Genomic DNA, 13,431 nt, shown 5'->3' on the forward strand with positions numbered 1-13,431 from the left:
GGGATAATTATCAAAACCAGGCTTTTTGTTAATACGGTCTTGGACTCAGCGCTTTGGTTACACGAATTACGAGAAGATAATAGAATATTTTAACCAAAAGATCCCGTTTCTCGAAACGAATATTTTATCGAAAATTTTGTGCCGGGACCCGCACGGGTAAAATCGTACTCCGGATCGAAAAAGTCAAAACGGTTGAAGTCGGATGATTCCCGATTATACAAAACAATTTATAATTACTCGGAAAAATAATTTATTAAATCCATAAATCCTTTATAAAATCATATAGCAACAAATAAATTAATAGAAAAATATCAAAATTATCTATACTTTATTTTAGACATATAAAAATTAAAATACTCAAATTTTACCACATATAAACATCCAAAACAGATACCAACTAACAGATAATTCACCAAAATTCACATAATATTCACATAATAAATATTTATTGATAAAGATAATCACATAATAATTATTACATTATGAGAATAGTATTGATATTCCTAAAGGTCCCTAATCAAGTATTATTGTTAAGGGATGATAATAAATACGTTGAGACTAGTGTGTTTGTTGACTGATGATCACATCTCATTGATCATAGGTATGGTGATACTAAAGTCAAAACACAGGCTCATGTATTATATACATGGTGCTCGATTGACCCGTTGTGAGATACTACATATTTATAGTGTCATAAGTTAATCTCACAGTGATAATGATGTATTGGTCCTTAGACCTGAAGTCATTATAATTATATACGAGACTTAATATAATTTGATACTATTGAAAGTTATCCTTGACCAGGTAATAATAAAAGTAGACATTGGGTATATTATGAATCGTATGAGAAATATGAATGACCTAGATGAGATTTATCCCTCTTATATTAAGGAGTGATATTAATGGTCTCTTGATTGAGTAAGACTATAAAATACATGGTCGTGCTCAAATACTAATTTGTTTAATAGTTTACTCATTGATCAAGGAAACAAGGATTAAACGTTAACAGAGGATGACACAATGCATGCCTCGAGTTTGATCCATAATATAAGGCTAAAGGGATTATATTGTATTGTACATTATTCACGAAAGGTTTAATTGAATCACCAATTATTGTTATTACTTGGGTAGCAATGATTATTACTAGATGCCACTCATTGTTTATAATTTTATTAGAAAATAAAATTATTATCAACGTAATAATAACTTAAAGGGTCACACATAAAGAACGTTTAAAACGAAGTTTTATTTAAATTATGAATTTAAATATTATATTATTATTAACTTGAATTTAATTATTAAATTAGTTAAGTGAGACTTGATTAATTATATATATTAGTTATCAAATTTAATATTATGAAAACAAACCTGAAATCAGAATGAGTTGTTTTCAGAAGTCCGTTAGGTTTAGGGTTAGGCCTTAATCTCTCTCCCCCTATATATACATTAAGATGTATATTTTTAGGGCGACTGGTCGTATTATGTTTTTGAGAAAAACCCTATCAGTTCTACACGACTAGAGAGAGAGAGAGAGAGAGATAGAGAGAGAGAGATAGAAAGAGAGAGAGAGAGAGAGAGAGAGAGGAGAGAGAGAGAGACAGAAATAATCAAATCGGCTAGTACCGGCTCCAGTGATTGTTGGACGATTGTATGTTTGTGTGGATACCCTGGAGAGCAAATCTTTGTAAGGAGAGCTGTTGTGATTTATCAAGATCAGAACTTCCATTACAATCATAAGGAAATATTTATTAAGGTACATGTACCTATTCTCCATAATTATCCAGTCATTATACATAGATCATGCGGTAGGGATTCAAATTTTTTATTTTCGTTACGTTTTGTGCCTTGAATCCCTAACATGTAAGACCAACAACAGCTCTGAGAGCTTCTTCTGAAATGGTTGCTGTAATCCAAGCTTTTTCCAATCCATATATGTGTGTCCATGCGGCCAAATATGGATGTGGTACTACACCATTGTCACCACCAACAACAAGATTAGGTTGTGGTGTGTTTTCATTGATGAAACCAAGTAAATCTTGACTTTCAATCAATGATAGAACTTGTGTTTCCCATAAGAGATAGTTAGAAACAGAAAGTTTTAAAGGAATAATATTAGCAACATTAAGATTTGCAGGATATGGGTATTTAGGCGAAGATTGTCCATCCATTTGAAAAGAAAGTAAATAAAGGTAAATAGATTTAAGAATAGTTGACACACATTAGAGTTTAAGGCTCTAATACCATAGATAAGTAATACATAATTAGATAAGGCTTAGATGTGACTAAAGAGATCAGGTTGTTGCAGATTATCAGGGTGTTCAATTTCCAAATCATATCTGCATTAACCGAGGTTGTTAAACCATATCATGTTTATTAATTATTATTATTATTATTATTATTATTATTTAAATTCCTGATATTACATCTTATAACTGATATATTTTAGAACTCATATACCTTAGATAAGTTATCTACGATTTCTCTCGTCTAATTTCATCATTTTGCATTTTTTAACTGAATTTTATATTTTGTATTAAAATTATGAGATATTAAAAAAATAAGGTTATTCAGAAGTCTTTGCCTTATTTTTAATATTAATTATGATTTTCTAGCAGAATTCGCTTTATTGTGTAGTATTAATGTGCTAATTACGTACTAATAAGATGTAAAACGTAATATTTTGCAGTAAAATTCGCTTTATTTGTAATGTTAATATGTTATTTACGTAGAGTCCAGGTTTAGAATTTTGCATTATTTGTAATATTAATTAAGGTTATGCGGCAGAATTACACATACAAAATGTCGTGTTTATATATTATATTTTGAAAACAATTTTAAGCATATATAAGGATGCAAAAAAATGTATATAGGTTTAGAGCCTGTTAGGGTATTTAAAATTTAGGATCCTGCAACAGACACAATTAAAATATTATAAATGTTCTAAGTTTCTATAAGATTTGAGATTTTGGGGCAGAATTATTGTATATAAACGTATTTTAATAAACCTAATTAATTTACAATATCACTTTAATTAAAGCAAATATGCATCTTCAATTTTTGAGAACCATATTTAATGAAAATTTCACAATATCTTTCTTTATAAGTTCTTCGTGAATAACAAAAACTCGTTTATGAAAGTGTGCGAGAGAGTTTAATTTTTCAGTTTTTCTATTTTGTGTCTGAGGGCAAACAGACACATAATAAGCGCTAAATCTCATGAGTTTAATATATTTTCATTGATGAAATAGTTTTAAATACAAGGTCGTATCTATATATATGTATATAAAGCATCAATCAAAATACACAAAACTCATCCGAGTTAGTGTTTACTTTATGTCTCGGGCGCACTATTAGAAAAATATTTAATTTTTTTAAGTTTTTGTTGAGGAAGAATGCGTTTTGCTTTTGCTTTGGGGTGTGTGTATAATATTATAATGAATATGTGACTTTATTAGGTTGAAAAGACAAAAATCGTGCTGCAAAGGAAAGTTACCGGGGAGTATTTTACTCTATTAAAGAAAGAAGAGGAAAGTTTCCAAGTAATAGGCCAAGGTTCAAGGAAGTTTCCTATGTATAAACATAGAGTAGTTGTTTTGATAAATTTTGGTAGTGAACAGAGTAGAGAGTTGTAATTTCTAATAGCGCGTTTATAGTGCATCAAGTAGAGATCTTAGAGAGCACGGTTGAATATCTCAAGTGGTTAAGAGTTTATCATCTTCTGTCTTCCCTCGTTAGTTTATCCTCTGTCGTCTCAGGTTTGAGTTCTTCCCTCGTTAGTTTATCCTCTGTCGTCTTAGGTTTGAGTTGGATCCTCATTGTAATTTTCACGGCTTACTTGTTGTGTGCGGGACAAGTTTTGATCACAAATGGAATTAATTGCTGGTGGTGTTGTTGGAGCAGCGATTTCAGAGTCAGAGAAGTCAATATATGAAGTGATAAAGACAACTATTAGATTCAAGTCTTCATTTAACCGCCTGAAAAACACTTTTGAAGAAATAATTCCGATTTTGGAAGATACAGAAAGGTTGGAGATGATTACAGGACGTGCACAACAAGAAATCGATTTCTTCAAAAAAGAGTTGAAGAAGGGGACTGACATTGTTCTCTTGTGTTCAAAGATTAAGCAGTGGAATCTTTACAGAAAGTATGTTTACGCGAAGAAGATTCAGAGTTATAATGAGTTACTGACCAATTTCTTTCAGATTAATGTGCCGCTCCACCACTTGAGGGCTACAAAACAGGCCACACATTATTTGAGTAATAAGATAGATTTAGTGAAGAAAGAGATATTGGATGATGTTCATGAGAAAGTAGATTTCCCTAGTTCAAGTAAAAGAGGTTGTGGTTATGTTGGTGACATTCCAGAACTTGTTGTTGGATTAGATTCGGCAGTTGAGGAATTGAAGGTGATGTTGCTAAAAGAAAATGTTGTGGTGCAACCAACAGATTGCTTGTCACTGCATTTGCCAACAGTGGTACTCATTTCGGCTCCCCCTGGATGCGGAAAGACCACCTTGGCAAACATGGTGTGCCTAGATTCCACGATCAAAGGTAACTTCTTTTCTTATCTTTTGCCTCTTTCAGCTTTTATGTACACAAACAGGGAAATGGATCAAAATGTCACAATTTCAGTTAAAAAATGTTAAAAATATCACTTCCGAAAATAATGATAAAAAATATTACTTCAAGCCATAAGCAAATAGCTTTTTGCCTCTTATTTTTTTTTAATTATGTACAAGCGTTAGTGTTGTAGGTTGTTTGTTTTTTTTTTGTTTTTTTTGTCTACTTAATGTTACGCTTTTAGCAGTTAATTTTAAATTAATATTTTTAAATTTAATGGCGTACTCTAAAAGTTAATAATTATTAAATTTTTAGTGTTCAATAATCCGCTTATGAGTTTTAGAAATATTAAAAAATTGAATAAAACATACATCTAATTTAACAATTTTTAATATTTTAGGGTTCACCAATCCATTAAATTTTTAGGGTTCAATAATCCCCTTCCGAGTTTTAGAAATATTAAAAAATTGAATAAAAGATACATCTAATTTAACAATTTTTGATATTTTAGTGTTCGCCAATCCCTTTTGGGTTTTTAGGAATATTTAAAAAAATTAATAAATATTATGTCGATTTAGGGTTTAGGCCATAAACCCTATAACCTAAACCCTAATTTAAGATAGGGGTTTAGGGTCTCCCTGCACCGTACGAACCAAAAAAGTAAACTTTAAATTAAACAATTTTAATATTTAAGGGCGTAGTCTAATTTACTAATTTTTAATATTTTAGGGTTCACCAATCCCTTTTTGGGTTTTAAAATAATTTAAATAATTTTTTAGTATTTTAGGAATCAACAATTTTTTTATTTGATATTAAAAATATTTTTTTAAAAAATAACATGTGTAAAACGTTATATGAAGTAGTATTTTGGGATGAAAACGCTATATAATGCAGTGTTTGGCGTCAAAACGCTGCTTAGTGTAGAGTCTTGTCCTTTTTTTAATTGTCAAAGACATCAACGTTACTTCAAGTAAGGTTTTGCTTCTTTTTTTAAAAAAAATAAGTTGTTTAATGTAGTGTTTTGCTTGTTAAAAAATTAAAAAAAAAACAGAAAAATGTGGAGCGAAGTACCGTTATACCAAAAACGCTAAACAAAGTGCCGTTATGAAGTGATATTTTGGGTCATAATTTTCAGAATTGACATTTTTAACCATTTTTTACCCCAAGTGACATTTAGGGTTAACACCAAAAAATATAGCTTACAAACTTGTGATTCTGATTTTTGCAATGTAGAAAAATTCAAGGAGAACATCTTCTTTGTGACCGTCTCAAATGAAGTCAACATGAAGAAGGTTGTTAAGACAATATTTAAACAAATGGCAGGTCTTGATGAGCTGCTTGAGATTCAAGACGATGAAGATGCAATGAACCAGCTGGGACAGTTGTTGAAGAAAATAGGCACCGCAGATAAAAATCCTATACTTTTGGTGTTGGACAATGTGTGGTCACCGGGGCTGGAGCATTTTGTTCGGAGGTTCATGTTCAAGGGAATCCCAGGATACAAGATTCTGGTCACATCTAGATTCATTTCCAAATTTCATTACATGTACGAGCTAAATTTATTAAATGATCAAGATGCGGAGCATCTTTTGCGCCACTTAGTGTCACCTGGAGGCACACTCATGAGTATTACAGATGAAACACTGAATAAGGTTAGAATTACAAACTTCTGGACAAGTTCTCGCTGCACACAATTTTTTATATATTTTACATTGTTCATAAAAGCTTGCTATTTTTGTGATCACTGCATATATACACATAGAAACATCCAAAGCGAAAATTTATTTGGTAAAAGGAAGGGCCGGTAGATCTTAGGAGGCGTTTGGATGCAACACGGAAATGAGAATCGGGAATGAGAATGAAGGATATGGAAATAGGGGTTAATGGGAATGGGAATGGGAATGAGAATGAAATGAAAACTTTAGGGGTATGGTGGGTTTGATTTACCCATCGAGAGAGAATGGAGTTCTCATTCTCCATCACTATATTGGTAATCCAAACACTATCACTTGGGTTTAAGGTTCCGATTCCCGTTAACCGGGCACATTAGCCATCAACCAAACGCCCCCTTAAATGGTACAGAATAAAATTGTTTAGTACTGACTAACCTACAAACTTACATGCTGTAGTAGTGGAACTTCAAAACTGAGCTTATTCATATAATTTTATTCCATTTCAATCTCGTAAACTTTTGCAGGTCGTTAAAGCTTGTAACGGGTTTCCTCTGGCAATTACCGTGGTTGGCCTTTCACACGGTGGCAAGCCTGAAGCGACCTGGAAAACCACACTGGATAAATGGTCGAAAGGGCAATCCAGCATATTTGATTTGAGCAGTGTATTACTGAAGAGTCTGAAAACTAGCTTAGATGCTTTGTGCGAGAAGGACATGGAAACAGTAAAGGAGGGATTTCTGGACTTGGGTTGCTTTCCGAAAAATCAAAGAATCTCATCCACCATTCTCTTGGATATGTGGGTAGAGCTATACGAGTTAGATGAAGATGGCATGTACACCTATAATAACCTCCTTGAACTCTCATATAGGAATCTTCTCAATGTAGTGGCTACAAGGTAATACCACTATATATCTTCTCATGTCACATGGCGTTGACACCCCTCTTAACACCTTCTTTTGAAGTTACTCTAACACTCTGTCTACCACATTAGGCTTCCATGCATACTTTTCTAAAAAATTCAAAGAACATAAACACAGTAGGTGAAACCAAATTTTGTTCTTCTGTGTTTATCCTGCAGTTGGCCGATTTTCATGTTGCTAGTTGTCCAAATGCATTACATATATAATGTTATTATAAGATGCCGTTTAGTTCCCTGAATAGACCCTTAACAAGTTCATGCTTAATTACAGAAAAGATGATTCAGGTGACCTAGATCATCGCTACTGCGATGGCCTTTTTGTTACTCAGCACGATATGCTAAGAGAGCTCGCCATCTACGAAAGTTACCAAGAAGCTATGGAACTGAGGAAAAGACTAATAATTGAGATTGATGGAAAGGGCCATCTCAAGGACTGGGTTGAAATGTTGAAAAAGCCTCTTACTGCTCGTCTTGTTTCTATTTCTACAGGTATGCTTAGTATCGAGTTTTCTTAGTTTTCCACATCAACTTCATTGCATTGAACAGATTTAAGTATTTGTTCCAACAGCAACATCATATACAGCTTATTATTTGCAGATGAAACGTTCACTTCAAGCTGGCCCGACATTAAACTACCAGAAGCCGAGGTTTTAATACTGAATTGCAGGTCCAAAAAATACACCTTACCACAGTTCATGGAGCATATGAACAAACTGAAGGTTCTGATTGTCACAAACTATGGTTTTTCGTTTTCTGAATTGCACAACTTTCTAGTCGTTAGGAATTTATCCAGCCTAACGAGGATTAGACTGGAGCACGTATCAATCTTCACGACATCAAGCTCTGGTTTTGCATTTCAGTTAATGAATATGCAGAAGCTGTCATTAACTAGGTGCGAGATTGGAAAAGCTCTCAACTTCTCTACATTGTTCCCAAATCTCGTGGATTTCAAGATGGAACATTGCGGTAATTTAACTGAAGTGCCGGTGGGAATATGTGACATTGTCCCTCTTGAAAAGATCAGCATTACTAGATGTAAAAAACTTCGTGAGCTCCCTGATAAGATTGGAAAGTTGACAAATTTGAAGTCTTTGAGACTTAATAACTGCACTATGCTAGAGACATTACCGGAAAGTATAAGCTGTCTCGGTGGTCTCCAGGAACTACGTTTGCTTGATTTATCTGGTTGTGTAATGCTGAGAAAGATGCCGACATGGATAGGCTATCTACAAAATCTAAGAATACTTCACATGAAAGGCTGCTTGGGAATATTTGAGTTGCCCACTTCTGTTAAGGACTTGCAGAATTTAGTGGTATTTTGTGATGAACAAAATGCAGCTTTGTGGGAGTTGTATCCCAACATCGACGTAATCCAGGTATAAAGGAAGCTGATATGTGCAAACCCTAGATTTATACTGCATATCCTTTGTTGATATTGAGACCAACATATCATTATATTCATATTTAATTCAAATTTACTTTTATCTTAGATGAGAATAATTTGGTTCTAATTGGGTGTGCACATATCTGCGAATTTGTGCAGTTACAATTAATTGTGCATTCTGTATATCTTAAATTTGTAAAAACAATTTATTTGTATACTTGGACTCTATTTGTGCATTTTGTGTAATGGACGTTATATATATGGGTAGTTAAAATTTTTATTATTTGTTTTGATTTATATAGATATTATTTATAGCAATTATATAAAGATAATAATAATTAAAATTGGTGTATGTAAATTGTGTGAGATACAATGTTTTTATTAGGTTTCAATTATTATGTCTAAAAAATTAAGTGCAAGTTAAATTAAAAAAACTAGGAAGTTTACCAAATCAGATTCTTCTAGACAAATATGTAAGAATTAGTCCAATTTTAAAAATTGAATCGACTGAAAATCTTATCACTTGAAATAAAGATTAATACGAGTGATTAATCATTCAAATGCGCTCTTTTTAGAATTACAGGGAATACAACAATTTACACACTGTTTTACAAAAAGAAAGAACAAAATTAGGAATTGGAAAATATCCATCTTTTTAACTTGCGATGAACCTAAATAAAGTAATTGAGAGTTTTGAATCTGGTATTTATCGTTAGAAAAGTTAAATATGATTAAGTTGTATTAATTTAAAGGATTAATTAATCGAGCTTAAATGAACATACTACCGATATTAAGTTATTAGGACTAGAAATCTGTACTGAAAATATTAATTTCCGGTTGGAACTAATTTATCGATTATTATTTAATCGAAATTCTACTTAATGTGGCCCGCTAACTTATTAACAACAAGTAACAACTTCACATAAACAACATACAAAGCAGCTAGAACCAACTCCTTAAATAAATATTCGATAAACGAATCATTTACTCGTTAAATGAATAACTATTTCTAGTCCCAAGTCCAACATAATAAAGACAATGTATATTTAACCTCAATAAATGAATAATCTCGTTAAATTAATAAAATCTTCCCGTCACGAGCGTATTCATTTATCGAGGTTTTACTGTAATGTTTGCTTTAAAGTCGTATCCAAACAACTGCTGCATAACATTGTGGGTAAAAGACCTTAAATATGTGGCTATGACAGGTTCTCGCCAACCTCTTAAACTTCAAAAGCCGGACTTGATAACAAAAAACAAGACTCTTCCCCATGTATGGCTTCTGAACCAAAAGTTAGGGTCAGATCTCTGATATGAAAACACGCGGTACCATTTTCATACTCATCCACTATCTTCTGTAACTAGCTACTAACTACTGACTCTGCATACATATTTAGAACATGTGAAATCCTCAAGTTACATGTCACGACCAAATTATCGCCATTATTAAAGTTTGTCCGGAACATCACATTGAAAGCCATTCATTTCAGACATCTATCTGATCTATAGTCAAAGATAATCACAAATAATTCACCCTTACACCAACACCAAACTAACACATTGGTTTTAGTCCCTCAGATGTTAAGTGAATTAGAGATTCTGGCAGTGCAAGTCTAATAAGGACAATTTTATTAAAGTTGAAGAACTTTACTATATAGTGATTGAGTCTGGGGCCTTTATAGGGTATTAAAGATCAGGGGTCTAATAATGCATTTTTCGTTGCTAGCCACTACACAAAAAACATGAGCATAGGAATGATCTATTTGATCCCTCCGGCTTCTAAGATAATGCAAGTGATGCTGTAAATAACAGCAACTTCCAGCATTTATAATATTTCTATACTTGGCAATTTGGGCATAATTTTGTAACCAATGATTTATAGGAGTACGCTCCAATTGTGATGAACGATTTCAGTTTAAAATATTCGAGAACATAACTGGTAAACAAGAGTTGCTGAACTGCAATTTCACGGGGCTTGTAGTACTCGGAACTGGGACAGAATTACAAGATTGCATAGCCAATAATTACATAATACATTATTTAATATATCCTATTTTCTTGCACTCCAGAAAATTGTAACTGAGACCTTGTTGCGAGAGAACTTACTTTACTTCGCCTTTTAAGGTCACCATGGATCTGAGAACACCTGGGTTGATCTTGTCAGCAAGGGCACCTTTCTCACTTATAATAAACGACTTCTCCTTTACAAAACTTTGTAGCTTATTTGCATCGTAGTCAAGTCTGCCTTGATCTACATTACATCACTTTAAATCTTAGTAAACATATTTCAAGTATTTAACCTTATTTGCATCGTAGTCAAGTCTGCCTTGATCTACATTACATCACTCTAAATTTGAGTAAACATATTTCAAGTATTTAAACAAGATATATAATTTAAAACATTTTAAATGGTTTTATAATTAAAGTCATCACCTGTTGGGTTCAAATGCAATAAGTGAATCACTCATTGCAAAAGTGACTCAACTTGGTCACCAATTTAAAATCTGTATCAAGCAGACCATTGTCAATGATTAAGTTCATACAAAATTTCATTTTTTATTGACCAGATTAATAAAAAAATTCACATAAGTGACTATCTGCGTCACTTTGGCAATGAGTGACTTGCTTGATACATTGGGACCCAACGAATGATGACCTTGAAAATTAACCCCATATTACTGCCATTTAATAATGAAGAAGACACAGGATGGTTAGGTTTGTATTCTTTTTATGTTTGTTTGCATTGCGTTGCTGTCACTGGTGTGTAACAGGCCATGGATAAGTTAATTTACGGAACTCTGTTTCTTCCAATGACTCAATATTTAGCAGAGTAATGAAAGCAAGTAGAAATATGTGTAGCAATGTGTTGCACAATAAAAACCAATGATTTAAAGTTTATAATAAGAATTGATAAATTAACTTTAAACTTACACAGTGATTTAGATCTCCTATTCTACACTTAAAAAACCAGGTTACACTATTCCTATATAGCATTTTCGAAATATAAACTAACTTCTACATGTAGTACTTCCTTTTTCTTTATCCTTAAAGATGCATGAGAATCATGACAAGTTCCAAATACAAAACTTTCACTATAAACGCACATATGCATAAACATATAACGTGTGTTTCTCTGTGATCGTGTATATAGCAGGGGTTAAAGCAGTACCTTTCTCTAAAATGGTGTGAGCAGCATGAAATGGGATCCTGGCAAATATATCAGTTCCAGGGAACATCATCCATGTCTTTTCTGTGGAGTCATGATTGCCACAGGTAGCACATACCTCTTTCACTAAAGGCTTCGATCCCATTCCCTCAATCTCCTTCATTATTGACTCAAAAGGTGAAGGCACACTTGTCTTTGTTGTTCGAGCCCTTTTTCTGAGTGCTGTCAATGCTTCTCTATTCCCATTTCTAACTCTATCATTTTCAACCATCTATACAAACACTTACACAAACTGAGTTAACAAAAATTATTGACAGAAATATGTAATATTTAAATTGACAATTGAATGACCTGATGCCGTGCTAATAGGAGGTTTTCCGCTTCAATCTCGATCTCAATTAGGTTTTCCTGGATTTTCTTCATTGTATCGTCCATATTAGTACTTTATAAGATATTAGACGCCTGAAAGTTCATAAAAAGGATTAATGATGAAATGCAAAATGAAAATGAACTTTTCACAACAATGTATATAGATAATGATATTCACAGCAGCCTTTTTAAAGTTCAGGGGCAGAACAGACACAAGTAGACTTTCTAACATGCTTAATTTCCAATATGTGAAGTTGCAGTATCGACTCCTATTAGAATCACTCTTGCATGCACATTTGCTCCTTCCAACAAGTACCACTTACTGTTCTCAGCTTACTCCGTCTTCTAGTAGTTGCTTCCTGATGTAAGTGCTCATTTTATCCTCTTCAATTTATAGCTATTACAAGGTTCTAAACCTTAATATTATCTTTAGTGTTAGTCATGGAAAACTCAGAAACATGCTTAGATGAAAAGGATGGCCACCAAAACCTTTACTCACCTATGGCCGCATAGCCGGGATTTGTACATGTAAGAGAGGGCTGCAATTTGTGCTTTAAAGTACCATTGCAGATTACATTGTATTCTTGATTCCTAAACATAACATATGCGGTATGCCTATAGTCAAAGTAAACTAACTTCACGAATCAATCTTGTAAGAGAGGGGCTGCAACTAGTGCTTAAAAGCACCATTGCAGCAGATTGCATTGTGTCCTCCATTCCTAGTCATTAAATATGCCTATCGTAACCTCGATAATTTACATATCAAAATGAGATTACTCTAGTTGATCAAGAATAGACCAAGTTTATATAAACTAATTCTACCATAATCTACAAACAGACTCTATTAAAAATAAACCAACTAACAAAGACCAGAGGAACACAAAACAGATTACCGCAATACAAAACGCCTAACAAAGAACATATTAGTACACATTCTTCTTTCAGACATATAATCAAACAGTTGCTGTGCAAGCAGCTATAATAATCCCTAATTTCACAAAAAATCAAAACCCTTTGATTTATTACAATTTTACTCATATGGGGTCAGTTTTAAGAAGTTGGGTTTCCAAGAAAATCAGAAGTTTCATAAACGGAAGTACCTTGTTCTTGCTTGTCTGTATGTATAGCTTGTGTTTAGCTTGCTTGTCTCTCTTTTCTCTGCTTGGCTTTGGGCAAACAAGAGAGGAAAAAAACAGGTTTGTTTTGGGCGATTCTAATACGAAGATAATTTAATTAATAAAAGAAATCGCATTCACTATTTAACGATGTAAGTCGGAGAAATTACCAAAATAATAACATTTCTTTGTGGCGATTTTAATATATTTTGAAAATATTTGTAAAAATACGTGCAATCAAATTT

The 13,431-nt window shown here is 32.9% G+C and overlaps 2 protein-coding genes across 4 annotated transcripts; one reads left to right on the top strand and one right to left on the bottom strand.

Moving 5' to 3' along the window:
* Positions 1 to 3,593: 3,593 nt before the first annotated feature.
* On the top strand, positions 3,594 to 8,888 carry LOC141660215 (putative disease resistance protein At5g66900). 3 transcript variants are annotated; one of them, XM_074467191.1, is made up of 6 exons: positions 3,594 to 4,551; positions 5,794 to 6,212; positions 6,758 to 7,128; positions 7,424 to 7,641; positions 7,750 to 7,871; positions 8,013 to 8,888. In XM_074467191.1, exons 1-6 carry the CDS (start codon positions 3,867 to 3,869, stop codon positions 8,532 to 8,534), a joined length of 2,337 nt encoding a protein of 778 aa, XP_074323292.1. In that variant the 5' UTR covers positions 3,594 to 3,866; the 3' UTR covers positions 8,535 to 8,888. The 3 variants fall into 3 exon arrangements, with proteins under 3 accessions (XP_074323292.1, XP_074323283.1, XP_074323288.1); XM_074467182.1 differs by having other exon boundaries at positions 3,595 to 4,551; positions 7,750 to 8,888; XM_074467187.1 differs by having other exon boundaries at positions 3,595 to 4,551; positions 5,884 to 6,212; positions 7,750 to 8,888.
* Positions 8,889 to 10,393: 1,505 nt separating this feature from the next.
* On the bottom strand, positions 10,394 to 13,348 carry LOC141660234 (uncharacterized). Its single transcript, XM_074467203.1, has 4 exons — positions 13,172 to 13,348; positions 12,054 to 12,164; positions 11,706 to 11,973; positions 10,394 to 10,787 (listed from the first exon to the last, which is right to left on the bottom strand). The coding sequence occupies exons 2-4, from the start codon at positions 12,135 to 12,137 to the stop codon at positions 10,639 to 10,641; spliced, it is 501 nt and encodes a 166-aa protein (XP_074323304.1). The 5' UTR covers positions 12,138 to 12,164; positions 13,172 to 13,348; the 3' UTR covers positions 10,394 to 10,638.
* Positions 13,349 to 13,431: the final 83 nt, after the last annotated feature.

The sequence above is a fragment of the Apium graveolens genome, chromosome 1, assembly GCF_009905375.1.
Source record: "Apium graveolens cultivar Ventura chromosome 1, ASM990537v1, whole genome shotgun sequence".
NCBI lineage: Eukaryota > Viridiplantae > Streptophyta > Magnoliopsida > Apiales > Apiaceae > Apium > Apium graveolens.